At 22.1% G+C, this 21,817-nt stretch overlaps 1 protein-coding gene across 1 annotated transcript in view; it reads right to left on the reverse strand.

The window, feature by feature from the left end:
* Nucleotides 1-16,119, reverse strand: part of LOC129609491 (uncharacterized) — a 33,247-nt gene extending 17,128 nt beyond the window's left edge. The window contains exon 1 of the mRNA XM_055521421.1: nt 15,885-16,119. Within this exon, the coding sequence (XP_055377396.1) occupies nt 15,885-15,893 (9 nt within the window). The 5' untranslated portion in view covers nt 15,894-16,119. The remainder of the gene's footprint in view (nt 1-15,884) is intronic.
* Between the last annotated feature and the right edge of the window lie 5,698 nt (nt 16,120-21,817).

The raw sequence follows: 21,817 nt of genomic DNA on the forward strand, positions 1-21,817 counted from the left end.
ACGAAATAAAATTACTTAAAAATTTTGCAAATCATACATTTTTTTTTTAATTTGAGAAATTTAAAAGCAAATTTTTTTTGTCTTGTTAAAAATAGAAAAATAAATCGGCTTTTGTAATTTTATTTAAAATCTAAAAACAATGATTAGAATGAATTTAATTTTTTTTTTTTAATTTTCTTTTAGAAAATCACATTAAAAAAATTTCAAGAAAATTCAATTTTTTTTGTTTTTGTATAGAAGGAAGCATATTTTTGTTAAACGTTTTAGTTTTTGTTTTCTCTATTTAACGATTTGTTAAGGCTATACTCGTATTATACCATATACACATGTATAATTTAAATTAAAGTAAAATTATACCATGATAAATTAAATTACAAAAAATGTACAAGTAAATTATCGATTGAAAATCAATTACAACTATGTAGACTATTTTATATTATAAAAAAAATAATTTTCCATATAAACTAAAAAAAAAAATTCTAAATGGTATTTTTACAATAAACTCAATTAAAAACAGCCATCAACAAATTAAAACAATTGACCTGTTGAGTTAACATATATGATATAATTTAATTATTTAATATATAATAAAAAAATATATATATAAGTATTAAAGGAAAATTGCAATATAGTTAAGCAAATTGCATACCTTTGAATAATTTACTTTGAATTAAAATACATAGATTTTTCAATTAAAAATTAAATGATTTTTAATAAAAAAAAAAAAGTTGCTTATTGCTGAAGGTACAACTGAAAATTATTGGATATAAATTTAGTAATTCATTTACAATTAACATGTATATGTGTATATATGCGCCCTAATCAAAAATAAATTGCGTTTAAGGCAAGTTATTATTTTAAAATGTTAAATGACAGTACAAAGAAAATTCAAAAATTAAAAAAGTTTTCTTGTTTAATTAACTTAGACAATTACACTCAACATAATTTTTCTCTTTTTTGATTTACTTAATTTTGCTTTAAAACATAGAGTCTGTGGTCACAAACGCAAACTGCCTGAGACAAGTTTTGTAGTTTTTAGTTTAAATTTGAAAAATTCGGGCTCTTCAAATGATTTATTCAGTATTCTACACAAGCATTTGATCATTTTATTGAAATTAATTTCGGAGGCAAAATTGTAAAATATTTGAACTTTTTAAAAAATATCTAAAACTGTAATTTAACACCAGTTTAGCAATTTTTGTGATAAATAATTAAAAATTAAGTTGTTTAGAGCTTATATTAAAAATTAAGTTGTTTAGAGCTATCTTCAAAATTTCCAAATTAAACATATAGAAATTCATTAAAACCAACCACGTCTTTTATTTTTTAAAAGTTCAAAACTTAAAAAAAAGAAATGTTAACACTTAAAAAAAAGAAATGTTTTATTCAATAAGAAAATTACTAATTGAATAAATATAGACTGACGTTGTGAATTAATAGAAATAGAATATTTTTTTAATTAAATTTTAAATGAAATGAGTCAGAGATCAAAGATTTAGAATTAACAAGAGCTTATTGAGTATATTACAATAAAAATTTCTTAATATTTTCTGTTTTTTTTTTTGTAAAATTTTTTCTTGTATATGATTTACATTATTTATATTATAGTTAATGTTTAAAATTGTTAAAATATTTAAAGAAAATAAAAAAAGCATATAAGATTTTAAAGATTTCCTTATCTGATTTCAAATCCCAATGAAATTTTATTAGGATTTTATGAGTTTGAATCAAATTGCACACATTTCATATGCAATATTGTAAGTATATAGGAATAAAAAGTAAAAATCATTATCGCTAGAAATGATCTTATATTTGTTATATTTATATTAGGGTGACCATCAGTTCGCTGTTTATCAGTAACATCTTTTTTTTTAATATATTGTAAACTCTTTTTTCATTGTATCATTTTTAGCACTTTCCCAAAAAATTTTTGAAAAAAGTGCTTATTAGTTTCACTCTGTCCATCCGTCTGTCCGTGTGTCTGTTTATAAAACTTCTACACCCTTGAAGATAGAAAGCTGAAATTTGGTATGTACATAGATCTTCACTAGAAACTTGTTTCTGTAGAACAAAATTTTTTCCCCCCAAAACCTTAAAAATGGTCTTTTTTAACTATTTGTTGCAGTTAAACCATAAGCATTTTTGGAGGCAGCGGCTTGCTTCCCCTAGCGCGGTATACTACAGTTAAACTTTAGAAAAACAAAATGGCCGTTCAAATTTACCGTTATCTAAAGTATTTTTTTTTCCAAATTTTTGATTTCGTTTTTCTTCTAGACCCCAGCCTGTAGAAGCTTGAAATTTTAGGGGCTTTTAGACATTAACAAATAATTAATCTTCATCTTCATCTTCACCCCCTCTCAAGTTATCGCCTCTTGAAATTTGCAAAATTTGAATTTTTGACAGCCAATACTTTAACATTTCTATAAACGCAAAAAGCTAACGGTAAATTCCATTACATTAAAAAATATAATTATTTTTCTTAACTCACACAATTAAACCTTAAAATCGAACATTATGTTAACCCCTTTTTATATTAATTTTTGCTTTATTTCAAAGACTGCATGTATGCATCATCCTAAATATATACAATCCTAGAAATAGTTTTGTATATGAATGAAAATAATTTTAATAGTGTGATAGGTATACATAGACTGTATTTAAAAGCAGAATTTTCACTTGTTGAAGGGAAAAGTGCTACAATACAAACCATTGGTTTGACCCAACTTTATTCATATCTAAAACACTTTGCTTACTTGATGCTTAACTTTATACTTTTAACGTACAAAAAGTTTGTAGAGAATCCGTGGTAATACACGAATGTAAATAAAATAATTGTTTAGCAAGATCTATAAGTAGGTATATAAGGTATTGTTTATACATATACGACAAAATCTGTGAATAAATCTACAATAAAGTCCTATAAATGTTTACATGACAGACTGGAATTATCTGACAAAGGTTAGAATTTCAGACAAACAAGACTTGAAATCAGACAAAGTCTGATATCAAGCAATGCTTAAGTACACGATTTTCACCGGACTCAGATTAAATTTTAGATTTCGTCGTATGTGTTAACAGGTGTTCAACAAATTAATTTAACTTTATCAATATTATGATGTTATGATTTATGATTTTTATTATACAGATTACTTTTCCGATTTTATATAAGGAATTATTTGTTTGTTGGTTTGTTCGGATTTGTTTGATATTTTTTTGTTATAATATTTTCTGCTTGTATGATAATGGTCACCCTAACATACTTCCATACATTTCTACTATACATGTATTGGAATTATTGTTATTTATTAAAAAATCTGTTATAATTCGTAACGAATGAATATTATTATGGTTTGAATTGCAAGTTTACAAGAATATAAAAATAGAAACTATACCATTTTCGCTTTTTTATTTCATCGTTATTCAAATGCATAAATCATTTTGAATGGTGAATTCCGTTTAGCAACAGTTGTTACTATTTGAATTTTTTTTCTTTTTTTTATATAATTTAATAGTATGATATGCTAATGTCAGTATGGAGGATGATGTGAGCCAAATATTACAATAAATTCAACAATGTATACAATATTATATATTTTATTTTATATAATTATATATTTATATATATTATTAGCTTCTGAGAAAACAGAAAAAGAAATATAACTATTACTGTTATATATATGAAATATAAAAATTTTCAAACAAAGATTTTGAATTTAACAAGTTAAATTACAAGTACAAGTACCTATGAACCATTTGTACAAATATTGTACGTATTTTTGTTTTCTTTGTTATATTTTGTAAATCCCAACCAAATTTGTATAATAGCTGGATACAGAATGATGTATAAAATAAATTAAAATTTTTTTGAATGTTGCGTTTTTCAATAAAATTCTTTATTGTATATAGAGCTCTTAAGTTAGTTTTATTAATATACCATTTTGTACGACGAGTATATGATCTAAGACTCCAAAAAATAAAAATGAAAAAACTGTTAAGAGTGTTATGAGAAAAGAATAAATTCTTTCTTTTTTTTTATTTTTATACTTATAGATTTTGAATTAATTGAAAATTGAATATATAGACAGCATTGAGCTTTGCATCAAAGTCAAGTGAATATTAAAAATGTTACAAAATAATGTTGAAATAAGTTAAAAAATATTTAAGTCAACCTATTTAAGGATTAGTATTTTTGCAATTTTTGTAACAATAAAGTGTTAGTCTTATAAGAAAATTAATGATTACATATTTTTATACAAGAGTTTTTCATTTTAACATTTTCAACAACAGATGAATCGTATTGGTTTGAAATTTATTGTAAATGTAATTTAGGATTGTGTAAATTTTTAACACGACCGTCTGTAAATCAATACTTTTTTTTTGTTTTCAATTAAAATCGACAACTTGAATATTAAACAAGAAGATTTTGTTGAAAATATTTTTATGTTAACAATAAGAAGAGTAATAAATAGTTATTTTTGGAATTTTGAATAAACAATAACATAGAATTTTAAGTGAGAATTTAAAACATACTCGTACTATATAACACCTATTACCAAGAATAATATTTTCCCAATAAAAAAATTTATTGAAATTGGCTCTTAGAAAGTGAATTTTTAAAGCAAAAGTTTTTCAAATTTTAAAGGTGAAAATGGGCTAAAAAGTAAGAGAAAGGGCGTTTACCAAAACTGCAAATTTTTAAGCAAAATACGCAATCTATTTCTTGTTAAACATTTTGGTAATCAAAAATATAATGTAGACTGGTTATTCTACTTTAGTCAGCTGTATATCTTTAATTACAAAAAAAAATTCCACTTATAAAGTTTCTCTTTCAATGCATATTGAAATTTTAGTCTGCAAAAATAAGTCAAGTTGACGTCAATTTCGCTTGATTTTGACATAATGGTACAAAGTGATTTTGGTACATTCTTACTTTCGTTAAAAATTCAGATTGTACCAAAATTCAGAACGTCAAATTGATTTTTTATTTTGGTAGGAGGGGAAAATTTCGTATGGTTCTCTTACAGATGTATAGTTGCCCGGAATTTGCTTCCATTTCGATGCGTTTCCACAAACATTTTGAATGTTTTTTCTTATTTACAATAAAAATTACTCAAAAACGAAGTTATTTCCTCTTGATTTTAACCTACATATTTGTAATAATTTCGATTTTATGTATGTATATGAATCCGCATCATGGATGATGTCAAATGATTATACTTATTAGAGCAAGTTACGTACTGTATAATGTACTTAGGAATAGGTTAAATTTTAAATTAACATTCAAGTATACTAATTCATTTAGATGAAATTACATTATTATTCAAATTGAATTTAAAATTATATTTAAAGACTGAATGCAATTGTTAATCACTTTCGATTCGATTTGATTCTATATTAAAAATTGATTATACCTATTATTCCATACTATGGTATTCTGTATAGGAATTTCAATGACATTAATTTAGAATAATAAAAGAAGCGATTACATACAAGCATAATTCCATTCCAATTAATTCAATTCAATTTATTATAGTTTTAAATGTATACCTACTCATAATTCATTCTAAGGCAATTTATCTAAGGTATTTTTAGTACCATTATAGCTCGACATAAATAAAATATATTCAAACTTTTAAGAACACTAAATACGAGAACATAAATATACTTTAAATTTTTATAGTTCATTTATCATAAAAAGATAAAGTATTTTTTAAAAAATCTATTTGAATTTATTAATAAATCGATGTATATACATAAATAATATATTTCTATATTACGAGTATATATTTAAATATAGGTCATTAATTTGCTATTGAATTTTAGTATTCAATGTCATATCCGGCTATTATTATAAATATATATATATATATAAAAATTCTTTAAAGAGAACATAAACTTTACTTATAATAACAATTTGAAAATATTTATACAGAAATTATAAACAATATTTTAAATAATTACAAAAATTTTCATGCACATTTAATATTCACAATCACACAACACAATAAATGGGTACTTAAGTTTTTATGCAAGTTGTAAAAAACAAAAATCTAAGTATAAATATTTTTTTTTTATATATCGGAAGATAAAATAACTATTTTTTCTAAACATAATGCGGCAAATCATTATTATTATTTAATTATTTAACGCTCAATTTAGTATTAAGGCAAAGGTCATGCCAAGAAATTACAATTTTTGTAACAATAAAAAAAAAATTGTATTACAATATATGTAAAAAAAAATATAACAATACACGTATAAGAGTTGCTTGTTGCATTGTAAACAAATATAATATATACTTAAATATTACATTTAAATGAAATATAATATTATTATATTGTTATTTTAATAGCATCATATGCATAAAGTGTAAATAATAATCCGTATAAATAATAGCTTAAGTGCGATTGTAATGTCAGTACTATTCAATCAAAATTTGAACATTAAATGCGGAACAAATACATTGTAAAATTTGTATTATTTATGTTTGCCGGATGCAGTGCCGAATTTAAGTACTAACCTGCTAAACAAACTGCGAAGCCAAGGGTTTCAAGAAAAATTGATCATGTCATTTTTGCTCAAGAAATTTCGGACACAAATTTATATTTACATACATATATGCTTGATTCAAAAAATATAAAAAAGTACAATTTATTTACAAATTATTTTACAAATCGCATGACAATCAAATGATTTTAACAAATGACGATCTCTTGAGTCTGTCTTTAGATTAATACTTTAATCACTTGAATTTTAAAATTAATTACACTTTCAACTCACACTTTCACGACCGATGCCATATTTTTAAATTTAAATATAGATTGTAACCAGCCATTTAATTGTCGTTTGATATTGTAATCAACAGCTGCACATTTTTCGCAGTCCAAAAATATATGCCATTAAGTTTAGTGAAGTAGTTTTCCAACTAGGGGGTAATCCCTAATTTGTATTTGACGCTATATATGCACCTTTTCCTCCATTCAAGAAATTCTACTCCTCATAAGCCCAAAAGTTTTTAACTAAAAAAAATTCGGCTCTTTTTCTATAGAATTTTAAATATCACGCTATAATTAAAAGAAGAAAATGAAGTAATAGAGGCATTTGCATAATTATACTCATAAATTTGCATACCGCATACATATGCATACTTTACTCATATTATATTTTGCGTTATATATGTACACTCGTATATAAGAAAATTTTTTGTTCTTTAATTAAACCATATTATACTTTTATATTCCGCGGAACATTTAACATAATTTTATGAGCAATTATTTTACATAAATACATACATACATGCACACATATATTAATTTACGTTTTTCATATTACGAGTATCTGTAAAAATTTTTAAATTTTTATGAATAATTGCAATGCAATACATACTCGTATGTATCTACATACATTCTATAAAATTTATTAAGAGCATAAAAGTCGAAATAAAACCAAATTTTTTAAAAAATTAAAATAATATTTTTTTTCTCTCAATCTCTTAATGTTTAATTGGGGTGCAATATGTAAGGCGCTCTAGTGTAATTTTTAATGAACCTTGAATGTTTTTATTTTGTTCATATTAAATTAGGGTATGTACTTTAATTTTAATTCATATATAATATAATGCAACACACCTTCATAATATAACACCTTTCAGATAAAACAATTAGCATTATTAGTAGGAAAACGGAGCATTAAACAAAACTGAATTAAAAATTTACTCAATTGAGCAACAGTTATAAAGATTTTTGTAATTTTATTTGTTTAATTTGCTCTCATTTTTTTCTGTCAATTTCAATTTTTACTATACAACTAGAATGAGTTACTACAGATTTTTTAATTTTTTAGTAGTTATTCCATGTGAGGGTAGTTATTTGGGTGCAATGACGATTACCGTTACATTCTTGCTTTTATAGCAGTTCATTAGACGAGATAGAATACTGACAATTTATATATTTTGTTAAATATTCAGGAATAATAACTTGGAAGGATGAAGAGGTACAAACAAATTTTAATTACCAAAATTTAAAACTCGTATAACAGTTAATATTTAAGGTAAAAAAATTGATTGGACTTCTCATTTCAGTAATTTGTCATATCTAAATATTTGCTCGAACTAGAAAAGTTACAATTTGATATTGAGGAGAATTCATGAGCATTTGTTCACAAAATTGCAAGTTTATTTGTTTATGTACATATCTTTAAGAGTGAATAGCAGAGAGAACAATAATAACTGTATTTTTATACCCACACATGTTAGTAGTTTTTGTATATACAAAAACTATTAGTTTACATTTCGTGGCATTAATTAACATAATATTATGCAAAAATTTATGAATAAAAAAATTATGAGAAATATTGTAATAAATTATGACCTTCAGAAGTCGGAAGCAAAAAGAAAACAAATTTATTCTCAAAATCTCTTGATCTAAGAACATAAGATTATTAATTGAAATGTTTATTTTCTCATATTTTTATTATTATTATCTATTTACACATTTCAAAATCTACTAATTCTAAATTACTTAATTACAGTAGTATTACTATTATACACAGAAAAGAAAACCGATTATACTCTTATATTTCTGAATATTATGATAGTATATAATTTAATCTAATTATTTGAAATAAAAATTTATTTTATTTTCAAAATATTATTGTAAAAATACACAAAATTATAATTCTATAATACAAAAAAAAAATTATTTTTAAAGTGATTTTATTTCACGGTTTAATATTTTATTTAAGTATAATTTATTGCTTGCACACTTTCAATTTGTTTACATGTTTACTTTAAACACATTTTATATATGTTTTCCTTATTGTATGTATGGCATATACTATCATTAACTCTTCAGCGCAATCTGACATATCAAGTTAAATTAAATTGCTAAAGGCGGTGTGGCGTCACTAAATTGAGTTCAAAACCTTTTTCAATAATACAATATAAAACTTTAATTTAATAACTATGCTTTAATAAATTTGTTAAAAAAAATTGACAAGTTACTTATTATCCTATTAGTTATACAAGATATATTATATTATAGTTTGTGTTTGAAAGAATTATAGTTAGATTAAAAATTGATTAAATTAGTAAAATAAATATAAAATAAAATAATGTAATTGAAAATATGTTGGTAAGTATAGTAGAATTTAAAATTAATTGATTTATTTATATGTAAGTAGATGTTTGAGTATACATAAACGGATATTTAGTAAATTTGAAGTTGACAAAAATTTTTTTGAAATTGATCTTTGAAATTGTTTTAGTAAGTAATAAATTAGTTTGTGATTGTATAGGAAAATAAGTATAGGAAATTTTGAGTTTTATATTTAAAACTGAGGACATTTTGATAAAGAAATTGAATAACTAAAATTATTTTCATTGAATACATACTGTTATACAATAAGAGAAGTAATTTAAATACTGGCTCACTTAAATAATTCCGAGCCGAAATTAAGTTTAAAAATAATTGTTTATATTTTTAAATTTAATTTAAATATAATTTATTCCCAAAAAGTTAATTTGATGTCTCAAAGTTTTGCGGAATAAGTTCGCATTTCAAATATTTTTATTTTTTTTGTTTTAAAAATTTATTTTGATGATCAGGCCCTTTAAATTTAAATTTTTTATAGTAAACAATTGATTTATTTTAATAAACGCAAGTTATAATGGCAAAGTAAATGCGAAATTTTCAAGAAACCAATAAAGTTTAAGGGATTTTTAAAATACCTTGGATAAATTTTTGTGCCACATGCGAGTATTATTATAGAAAGAATATGAAAAAAAAAATATTTTTGAACTATGATTATTTCAAGTGTTCATTGTCAAATTACTTTACATGGCCTGGTTGCAAATCACAATTTATTTTAATAAATTTAATTTAAATTTAATTTCATAGTTGCAATTTATAATTACTTTAATTATCAAAGGGAACATTTTTAATTACTCATTTTATACTTAATTATTTAAGAAAAAAACCATAGATTTCCTTAACATAAATAAGACTATTAGTTTCTATATTATAATTCGTTTTAATTGTATATGATAAAAGGTTAAGTTTGTAGCAATAATTATTTTAAATTATTGATAAATTTACGTAATCTAATCTTTTGCTATGTATGTATGTAATCATTAAAATTTTCTTTTATAGATTAATCCACTTAGGAATAGCAACAATAATCTTTTAATAAACGTGAAATTAAAAAATTCTTAAAATTTTTTCTTGAAATACCGCATAATCTTGTTTTGACTTTGAACTTGAATTTTAAAAATTGATTTCGCACAAAAAAAAAAGAAACTTAACCTCAAAACCTCACTTTTATTGCTAAAAAGATTCAATTATTTTTATTTTTGCTGTTTCTTTTTTTCTAGCTGGGAAGTGTGTAATGATTGCCAATACGCATAGCAATCATTTAAAAACCATAAATTAAGGCTTAACTAAAAATATTTTATTGATTTAGTTAGATTAATTTTATGCAATATTATATGTATATGTACTATATAATATGTATAACAGTTAACAGTAAATTAAAGTAATTTTTTTTTTTTAAAGCTAATACTTTTTGTTGCTAATATACATAAGTATTATGAATTATATTTAAAAATATTTTGATATTAAAATTTATAATACAAATTTAGAGTTGCCGCTTCAGTTAAATTTAAGTAGTACTTCTCATATTACAAGAATTGTACTAGATATACAAATCTTAATTTGTATATACGAAAATATAACAGTATATCATGTAATATAACAATATTTTGGAAAATATGTAGAAAATATTGAATATATTGAGAAAGAAATTCACAGAATTGAATTCAAAATTACAGTTGAAAATTGCATACGTCAAGTGTAGAAGTTTTTGAGTTTTTTATAAACGTAGATTTTAAACAAATTTTTCATATTCAGATCACGCAAAATTCCTTGGGGATCTTATTATTTCTTTACTTATCAAGTGACAATAATATTCACTAATTGTTAAATTCAAGCCTATCACGTTTATTTTTAAATTGATTTTCCCAAATTTCCTGTTAAAAAATTTTTGATACAAAATTTCTTTCTCATAATACTAACACTTTTACCATATTTTTATGACTAATATGAATTATGACAAAAAAGTAGCTTTGCTAAAATAAGTATGTATGTATATAGCACACTGAGAAAAGAGAATTAGAAATCATGAATGAAAAGTCACTTATTAAATAATATACGGTATGTTTGTGTTTCATTTATTTCGAGTTTTTTTTTAAACCGTTGCGTACATGTAATATGCCATACTATGGCATATGATTTAATTTTAACTCTTGTATAGTAAATTGTTTAATAAATTTATTGAAATAAATTTTTAAAATTATAATGGAATGTACATACTGTAGATAATTGGTACGACATAATAGTAATTTGGTGCGGTCTAAAGTTTAAATTAAAAACAAAAATTGTCTTTAAACGTATATTAATAATTTGACAAAAGGCTAACACAATATAACAGAATATAAATAGTATTATAAGTTTAATATGAGATTTTATAATAGTTTTATTACTGTAATTTCACAATAGGAAGTTGTATTGAAATTATAAATATGTCCAATCTTATAATTTGTACAAAAAAAAAAATAATGTTGAGAAAATTGCAAACAGATTTTTAAAATATATTTACATGTATTTATATATGAGTATATGTGGCATATATGTACTATGTTTGTATATTTAAATTTTCATTTTCTACTCGCTTACTTATTATAAAATCATATTTATATTTGAAAATTTTTGAAAAAATTTTTGAAAAACTACACACCTTTTTATGTAACATTTTAAATTGGGAAAATAATAAAATGATTTCTAAATTTTAAGATTCTGTAAAACATAATGGAAAAAATTATATTTTTTCCCTTTCATTTTGTTTTTTTTTTTTTTTTATTATTTTGTAGATCACGTTAATTTTCACAATTGTCACTTTTTATAGAAAACAAAGTACATAATACATAATAAATGTTACCTAAATTAATAAAATTAAATATAGTTACTTAAGATTTTAAAATAAAGAAAGTTGGATAAATACTGAAACAGAAATATCAAATTTATAAATTGTTTAAAAAATTAAAGTAACAAATCAAACATGTATTAAAAAATCTTAGATTCAATTGGATTTAGAGTAATAATTTTTGTGGTAACAAAAGGAAAAACTATCCAATACAATATTGTCAATAAAATTGAAATATAGGTGTATTTGAATCTCTTGCATTGTAGTTCGTATTCAAACAAATATGGTTCAATACTGTTCAAATGTTAATTAGAGATCTTAAAATTTTTCTTAAAATGATTTTAAATCTTGAAATTTGAGCCATTCGAAACTATTATTTCTGTTTCAGGCGATTTTCTGATTGAAATTCCTCTAGATTTGGGATATTGCTAATATTTTTTACCTATACCTATATGGTGAGTTGTATTGCAATACATACTTTTTATAATAACAAATTTTTAAAATAAACTATTTGAATTTCAACTAGTACGCAGACGTGTAAAAGGTCTGCTACATAAATTAAATTTTGTAATAAAAATCTCAAAAAAATCGAATGAGTTCAAATTACTTTAAAATTCCAAGTATTCAATAACTAAATAAAAGAGTATTTCATGTGATTTATATGTATATATATAAATCTAAGAGAACTAAATAAAATGACTAATTCATTATGCAATATACTTCAGGAATTTGAAAAAAAAATCATATGGAATGTTTTAGAGACAACTTCTAATTAGCATTTAATAACATTTACCTATATCTATAATCTATAAATATATATTTAAATCACATAATATATATTCACATATATTAAGAACTTTATTAGAAACCTCCCACATATTTTACATAAATTGATTGAATTTGACTTCCTATCCTATTTTGTTTTTTTTCTTTATATAAATCAAGAAACAATTCAAGGATAAGTTTTTTTTTTAATAAATACTATCAATGTTATGTGTATATGTTATGTATATATATAAAATACTAAAATGTATGTATATGTATTAAAAATATTCATATATATTTTGAAATAAATAAGCCAACCCTGTATTATTATAGACCAAAAAATTGCAATTTATTATTGAAATTTAATTTGTTCAATATGATTTATGATAACCGCGTATATTATAAGAATAATTAAAAAAATATGAATTTGAGGACAAAACATGTGTATAAGTTAAAGTTCCAATTCACTAATTTAATATGCTTCAATAATTTTTTGATTTATGTAAATATATAGTAGTAATAATGTAATATCCTCTATTAATTAATAATTCAAAATTTAAAATTATTTTTATAATTAATACGATTTTCTCTACATTTTAACAAAAAAAAAATTCATATATGCCTTCACATTCTGCATGTTGTTTGTGTCCAATAGTTTTATAACATACATGCTTTAATAATATAGAATTTTTTTAATTACCTACACATTAAATATTATTTTGTTATAAAATAACATAATAAAGTTTTAATTAAATTAAAATCCTAAGAGTCGAACCTATTTATTATAAAAAAAGACTAAAACTCGATTTGATTAATTTTAATATTTCAATAATCAATTTAAACATTTCTTGCTACCTCAAGTTCAACTCGCGAATAATTAGTAAGAAATCCATGAATCTTAAAATTATATTGAGCCTTATTATATCAAATTGTATTAGTCCTACTCAATATTTAATGAAAAAGAAAATGTTGTATGTATTATAATGTCAATAAAATTATAAAAATTGTGGCCTATTTATTTATTCATGAATTGTACACACGGATATGGGAGAAGTACTGTAAAAGTAAGCATATATTAATGCAGAAAAATTAAAACTCTATTCATTATTGTTAGTTATTTAGGTTGTTATATTCGATTCTGATAGTCAAGAATTACCCGTAAATTGGAATCTCGAAAATGAAATTTCATATTGTTCATATAAGGGGATTTTTTGTTTTTTTTATTATTCCTACTTCGCTCCTGGGAGGAGCATAAAGCTGATACACGATATTGTAGATAACCGTGAACACCAGTTTCTTACGTCATTGAGTTTACTAGGTAGGTGACGAGCCTACCGTAGTTTTATATTAAATATTTAACGTTATTGATATTTACTATTTTATTTTCCTGGTTTTAGGCTATTTTAAGGATATAATTTACGCTACAGAATTATTATTCTGTTATATTTATAATTAATTTTTTTTAAAGTCATATTTTACTTTGATTTCATATTAAAAATTTTGAACATAGCTTAAACTATTAAAGCAATGTATATGAAATTTATTTATAACCGTCCTCTGAATATTTCTTTAAAAAACTTCCTTTAAAGCACTTCGTTTCTTTATTATGTTTTCCTATTTTGAGTTGAGTTTGATAAAAATTTTTTCCTTCCTCCTGTATATGGAAAATAATGTGTACTTTTTTTACTAAGTTAAATAACAGTGTCAGTAAATCCGAAATACGAAATTCAATTTGCAATAAAATAATAAATTTTTATCAAATTCTTTCTGCCTGAAATGCTGAATATCATTATATTTTTATAATATTATAATATTTTTATAATACATTCTACTTTTATAATACTCGTCTACTTTTATAATACCTTCATCTTAAAATACATATTACTTTCTTTTCAAAAAAAAAAATCAGTAAATAACAAACATTAAAATCATTCAACTTTCAATCTACAAAATCATCCTTTATTTACACACTTATTTAATCAAATACCATAATTATCCGTATAATTATATACAATTCAAATATTCAATTAATTTATTAAAAAATCAAAACAAATTGAATGAAAATCAATAATAATTGATATTGTTAAAAAAAAAAAAATCAAATAAATATTTTAAAAAAATTACTTCAATTAATTAATTTAATTAATTACTTAATTTGATTGAATTTACTAACATGCACATACTTAATTAATTAATACTTTTGAAACTAGTTTTTGTTTTCTTTTACACATTTTGATTTCCCTTTTATTATATAAGCATAAATTATTTTTTTTTAACTATTTTCCTCTTTAATATTAGTGTTTCACTCTATTTTTATTTTTGTTTGTGTTTGTTTTCTTGTGTTTTTCGAATAAAATATTTTTAAAATGTATTTTATCAAAGAACAGAAATCATTCCAATTATTTAATTGTAAAATGTTTTTAAATCAAGATGAACACATATAAAAATATCCTTTAATAAAAATTTTTGAAATAATAATCATAAGAAAAATATGTCACCTATTTCTTATTTGCTTTATTTCTATAATTATGGGTAGCATTTTTTATTTAGTATATTATGTCTATTGTGAATTTTTCGCAAGACTATTAAAATTGTAAAAAAATAATACCTGGTTTATTGAACAGCGTACTAAAAAGAATGTGATATTAATCAAATATTTGCAAACAAAAAAAAGAAATAGAGAAGTAAATGAGATTTCAAAATAATTTTTAACAAAAAAAAAATAAATGAAAATAAATGAAAATCACGATCTCTTAATTTTGAAATTAATACGAGAATTAATAAACAGAAGAGAAATAAATTAATGCAATTTTTAAAATCTCAATTTGGCTCGAATTAATTTGGATAAAGAAATTCCAAAATTTTTTATTCTATAATTATTTGTTAATATTTAATTTAACAAATTTTCCTATAATTTTTACTATTAAGTAATTCCCAAACTATTAACTTAATTATTCTACGGGCCAAGAACAATTTCTTAAAAATTATTCTCAATTTTCATTTACGAATAAAAATTGAAGAAATCAACAAATTTTAATTTGACGAAAATGCAGCAATTTACCAAAATTATTAAAAATTGTAAAATTTTTTAATTTTACAAAATTTATTTAAAATTAATAAAAAACTATTAATTATTAACTTACGTATTTCATTTTGAAGATTTTTTTTTTAAATTTTTATTTCCTTTTCCTTTTATAAAATTATGTATAAATATAAAAATTTTTTAATTAAATTTTTATAATTAACGGAACTTGTTCACTTATTCAATTGCAATAAATATATTTTGCTTCTGATTTTTTGTAATTAATTTTAAAATCACAAAATAAATTTATAATTAAAATATTTAATTATTTTGTTAAAAAATTTAATTAATAACAAATTTAAATTATTAAACTTAAAAAAAATTATTTTGAACTATCGATTATAATAATTATCTAAAGCACTAAAAAAAAAAAAATAATTTTCTTTTTTAATTTTTTGCACTTAAAGAATTTACAATTAAGATTTTTAATAATTCTCTTTACGATATTATTTTATAAATAATTAATTATAAATTAATAATTAAGTTATAAAAAAAAATAGACGGTTGCAAAATAAATTAAGAAAACAAAAAAAAAGGTTATAAGTTATGAAGAAACGATTTTTTTTGTTGTTGTTTTTTTTTTTTTTCTTATAATATTTTTCAATATTATTTTTTATGATTTTCCATCGAGTTATACCTAGTGTATATTGTGAAAAGTTAAAGCTTAAATGACTTCCATTGCTTTTGGTTTGTTTATTTTATATGCCATTTTCGTTTTCATTAATTCCTAAAAAAAACAAAACAAATCAAAAAAAAAAAACGAAAAAATAATGTCTAGCAACAATATTAAATAACAGGCAACAATTTTTTTATATTTTATTTTAACAACGATACACAAAAAGTATTATTATTTACTCATAAGTCGTGATATGATTCAACCATGTAAAAAAAAATAATAACAAAATGAAAAGAATATTAAACTTTTATATAATAACAGAAATCTCTTTTAGATTAGCTCAATTTAATAAAGCAACATAGAGCATAAGCTAGAGAACAATTTTTATGTATAAAATACTTGTATAGAACAGAATAAGTTTTAAAATATAAAGGAAATTATTTTGCATAGTAACAAATTTGCAATTTACACTATATACCGTTAATTTTACTCGGGATTTAAAATTCTCAATAAAAATATTTATTCTCTGTTTCTTCTCTCTTTTCGAGGATTTTTAAATCATAAAATATATCTCTGTTGTTGCTGCAATGTAAACTAATTTTGTTGAGAAAAAAATTTTTTTTTCTCTCAATTAATTTCAAAGAAAATTCATGTTAAACAAAAGAAGAAAATTTAAAGCAACATTTTTAATAATATTGCAAGAAAATGTTGCTAGTAGTAGTAATAATGATATTGATAAAGTTTGTATACAGTGATTTTTAGTCTTACGAAAATATCATGATGCCATAAGAATTGAGGTAAATAAAATTATTGTTTTAATTGGTAAGATAACGAAATTGATTTTAAATGGATCCATTATGTACTATAAATATTTAAAAAAAACTAATGTTCAGAAAAATTTAAAATTAAGTTAATTAAATTAAAATTTTTCTTTAAAATTCTTTATAGAGAGTTTTATAGTTATATGATGACCTTATATTTGGTTGCATCATATATTTTTAACTTAATTTTAATAAATAGTTATATAAATAACAAATATAGAATTAGTATTTAAAAACAAATTTTAATATCACGGACATTTAAAATTATTTTGGAGAAAATAAAATTTTTGATTTCAATTTTTTAAAAAATTGAAAGTTTCTCGCATGAGTCTTTTGTTTCACTCAAAGGATTTTCTTATGATGATTTTTATTAATGTTCTACAATATTCATAATATTAAATTGCTAAACACATATAAATTTTAAATGACAATATTTGTATACATTTTTTAATTTTTAAGTTAATGATTAGTCATTATGTTTATAAACATATTCTTAAAATGTTTACAGAAACACAGTGCTTATAAGAAAAATAAAAAAAATTTTCTTTTCTTTTAAATTCAAGGTAAATTGTATTTTATTTCCACAATCTCTCTCTTTGTCTCTTTGTATTTATCTTTCTTTCCAGTTTTTCATATAAATTATTAAAATATTAGTTTAAAGTGATAACGGTTATTAGAAGAAAAAAAAAATAGAATAAGAAAATGTAACTGATTAAATCCTTTCATAAATTCACTTTTCCCCTTTAATAAAAAATTGTTTGAAAATTGAAGGCTTTTTAAACTGAAATTATGGTCAACTAATAAAAATAGGAAGTTAACTATTAATATTTTGAATTTAAAATACTATTGAAATAAAAATTATTAGCAGGTGTGTTTGTTTATAATTAAATTTATTGTTTTGATAGATAAGAAAATTGTTATGAATAGAAATTGTTATTTTTTTTTTCTTTATTTTTAAAAACTCCATATAAAGATACATAGCGGGAAAAAAATTAAATACATTAATGCAATATTACATTCATAGAGCATTGAATTATTCTAAATAAATTATTATTATGATTTCTGTTGAAAAATTAAATGTTGAGTGAAATTGTGGAATTTCTATTTTGATTACTATAATAGGTGATCTTATTTTATAGCAGATAAATATGTTTCTTCTAAAATATGTTTGTCAGTCGTACTCTCGCATATTATTGATCTTACATAAAATATTTTGAGTTGTAGAATTTTAGAATAATATTTCCTTCTAAAATTTTCTAATTAAAAACTAATTAATAAATAGGAAATATTGTACTATATTAATGACATTGTCACACAATATATTAAAAATTTAAATGTTTGTGATATTAAAAGTGAAAGTTTACATATATTTTTACGATACGAGGTTTTTTAGTACAATGCCGGTATTCATAGATGGGTATCCTCCCTAAATTTTTAAAAAATATGTGTCAATTCAACCTTTGTAGAGCAAATTTATGGTTCGTAAAATTTTTGCGAACAGTTTTTTTATTCACTTGTGCTTTTCAACTTATGCCTGTTTATTCAATTAATTGAATTTTAACATGTCGGAAGATTTTATTCCATGATTTCGGGTGGGACTGTTTGTTAAAAAACTTCTCAGAAAAACTTTTAAAACATTTTTGACGATATATTGTATAATTAGATAACTTAGAATTTTCTATGCGGTTCGGTGTCTGGCATAACCGATCTCCAAACAGAACTTTTTCAGGCTTTTATTGAAATTTTCTTTAAATCTGTAGTCTCGCAGTGCTGATTTTGTATAAATGTCAAACGGAATTTGATAATCTTTTCATTTGTGCTGCATATGAGTGTATTTGCTGACCGTCAACAGTGACAAAAAAGAGATTGGGTATAGAGATAGCTATTATTATATTTAAAATTTGTCATAAAATCTGCTCCTCTTTAAAAACCCTACAATGAATCAAAAGTCAATTGTTGTCGGAAAAAAAAAATACTAAATGAATTAAATAAAATTAGTGTATTAATTTAAAATATATAGCATGATTTTAACAAATTACAATTTTTGTCTAAACATTATGAGCTCCATATACGTTCCACACAAAAATTATTGTAAGACTATAAAGTGTGGCTTTTAATAAGAACCAATTAACGTGAATTCCTTGCAAACATTATCTCATATTTCTCATATGTTCTGTGCTGCAACCATGTAATCCTTCGCAGTACAGTGTACGTCAATATTTCTATATAAAGAATCATAAATTTTTCGTAACAAAACCGCACAATTTTTTTTTGTTTTAATCGAACACTTATTATAATGTGTTTCTAAAATATTTCCTTTAAAAAACAAAAAAAAAATTTAATGATAATTTAATGAGCATAAACAATTAATTGGAAAATTGGTAGTTGTTTACTTAATTTTCAAGTTTGTTTACCTTTTTCCTTGAGTAGGTAATTTCTGTACTTATTAAATTTTTCGCTTTGTTTACCATAATTTCACTTGTTTACTGTATTATATAATATGTTACAAATCAGTTATAATAGAAATAAGTGATACAAATCTGTAATAATGGCATTCAATTGACGATTATAACGAATATTCTTTAATAAAGCAATTAACAATTTAGGCAAAATTTCTTATTTACAATGTATTTATATTAAAACACATTCGAACACTTGTGTCTATGTATAATATCTTTAAATAAATTATTGAAATGTAAAATTATGTTTTTTTCCAAATTTCATATTGTTATTTTTAATTCACCTATTGTTGAACTATGTAATTATCATATTGTTATGCTAATAATACTATATAAGTGTTGCTTTGAACTTCATAAAATTAATTACATTGACCTTTTTTGGTTATTTTTTTTTAATAGTAATTTTTTACATTACTTCCAACATAAAATCATGTATATTTTTCACTCTAACACATTTGTAAAATATGAACATTTAAATTCTATTAAAAAAAAGTACGAGTACGTCATATAGTTCAGTGTTTTTATGCTCTTAAGAACCATAAATAGTTCCGGTATTTGTGCAATATGCACACAACCTTTAACACCTGAGCGCATATTTAATTTTATCAATAACATAAAATCATTATCAATACATATACAACATAATTATGGCCTCATCTATTTCTCACGTATACACATAATTTAAATGTATAAGAAACCCTCTAAAAGAATAAATTTTAAAATTAAATTTTAAATAAAAAAAAATAAAATTCTTATATGAACTTCACGCAATTTTATTCTTAATTATTTCCTTGCGGTTAAGATATTTTTCGTAATTTATACACACTCATGTAAACTATTTTTTACATAAATATACTTATACAACTTAATTTTTCCTCCTACTTTTATTGAATAGAAATTGGTATGTATGTGCAATTGTAAGAGAATATAGATTCTTAACATAGATTTTTATTCAACAATATGAGATTTCAATAAATACGTGACAGATTTAAAATAGTTTTGAAATTTATAACAAAATATGCTTAAAAAAAATATTTTTTGCTACATTTTTTTTTATTCAATTGACCTTGAACGACTTTAACTTTGTTTTGTATACAAACGTGTAAAATATACACAAAGTATTTTCAATTCTATACCAATTATATGCAGAAATGTAACAAACTGTTAATAAAGCACTGGTCATAAAATGTTCTAGTCATATTTTGGTTTTATTTTGCCATATTAAAGAAGTCGAAGAAGTCATACATACAATTATATTATTTGAAAAAATTTTGATTTTTTAGTGGAAAACACTAAAAATACGAAAAATATGGGAAAACCCATATTCACTATTTTAAAATTTTCTAAAAGTACAAATGTACTTGAAAGTTGAAGAGCTTGTTCGTATTTTTGCTCGTAATTATGCAAATTTTAATTCAAAAAGCTTTCATTCATAAAATTATAAATTTTTACTTTTTGCAATTACGTTTCCGACTACGGCGTACACAGGCATCACATCAATCAAATTAAAAATTTGACGTATAATTTGCAGGACGTAGAATTGATTTTAATACTGTTTACCAAAATGTGAGCAGCGAAAATGTTTAGAACAAAAAGAAAAAATTTCATATTCCTTTTTTTTAAATATTGGCATTTGTGGGGATACGATTTTTGTGTCTTACCAAAATGCAAAGCAAAAGTAAAATCTGTATTTAAAAAATAATTATAAATAGTCATAAAAATGGTCTAAATGTCAAAAAAATGAACTATCGGCAACACTATATGGACGCTAATAAATACGGAAAATATTCTCAACTGATTGATAAAACTTTACTCGCAAGTCACAGTAGACATGCATACATATTATTGAGGCGAATATTTATCAAGGAATATTTAAGATAACGAGGAATTAAGAAAAAAATAAAAATAAAATAAAATCAATTAAAAAATTTTGGACGCCAATTACTTCAAAAAAATTTTAAATATCTGGTTACATTTTTTTTTCTAAATTTTTGTTAGATTTTAATTTTTTGACTTGTTTGTTCTCTTTGAAGTAAAAGACAAAACATGTTACGTTTTTTTTACATACATATACTTTTTCTACTCTCTGAAAAGATAA

The sequence above is a fragment of the Condylostylus longicornis genome, unplaced genomic scaffold (assembly GCF_029603195.1).
Source record: "Condylostylus longicornis isolate FDR11 unplaced genomic scaffold, ASM2960319v2 ptg000004l, whole genome shotgun sequence".
NCBI lineage: Eukaryota > Metazoa > Arthropoda > Insecta > Diptera > Dolichopodidae > Condylostylus > Condylostylus longicornis.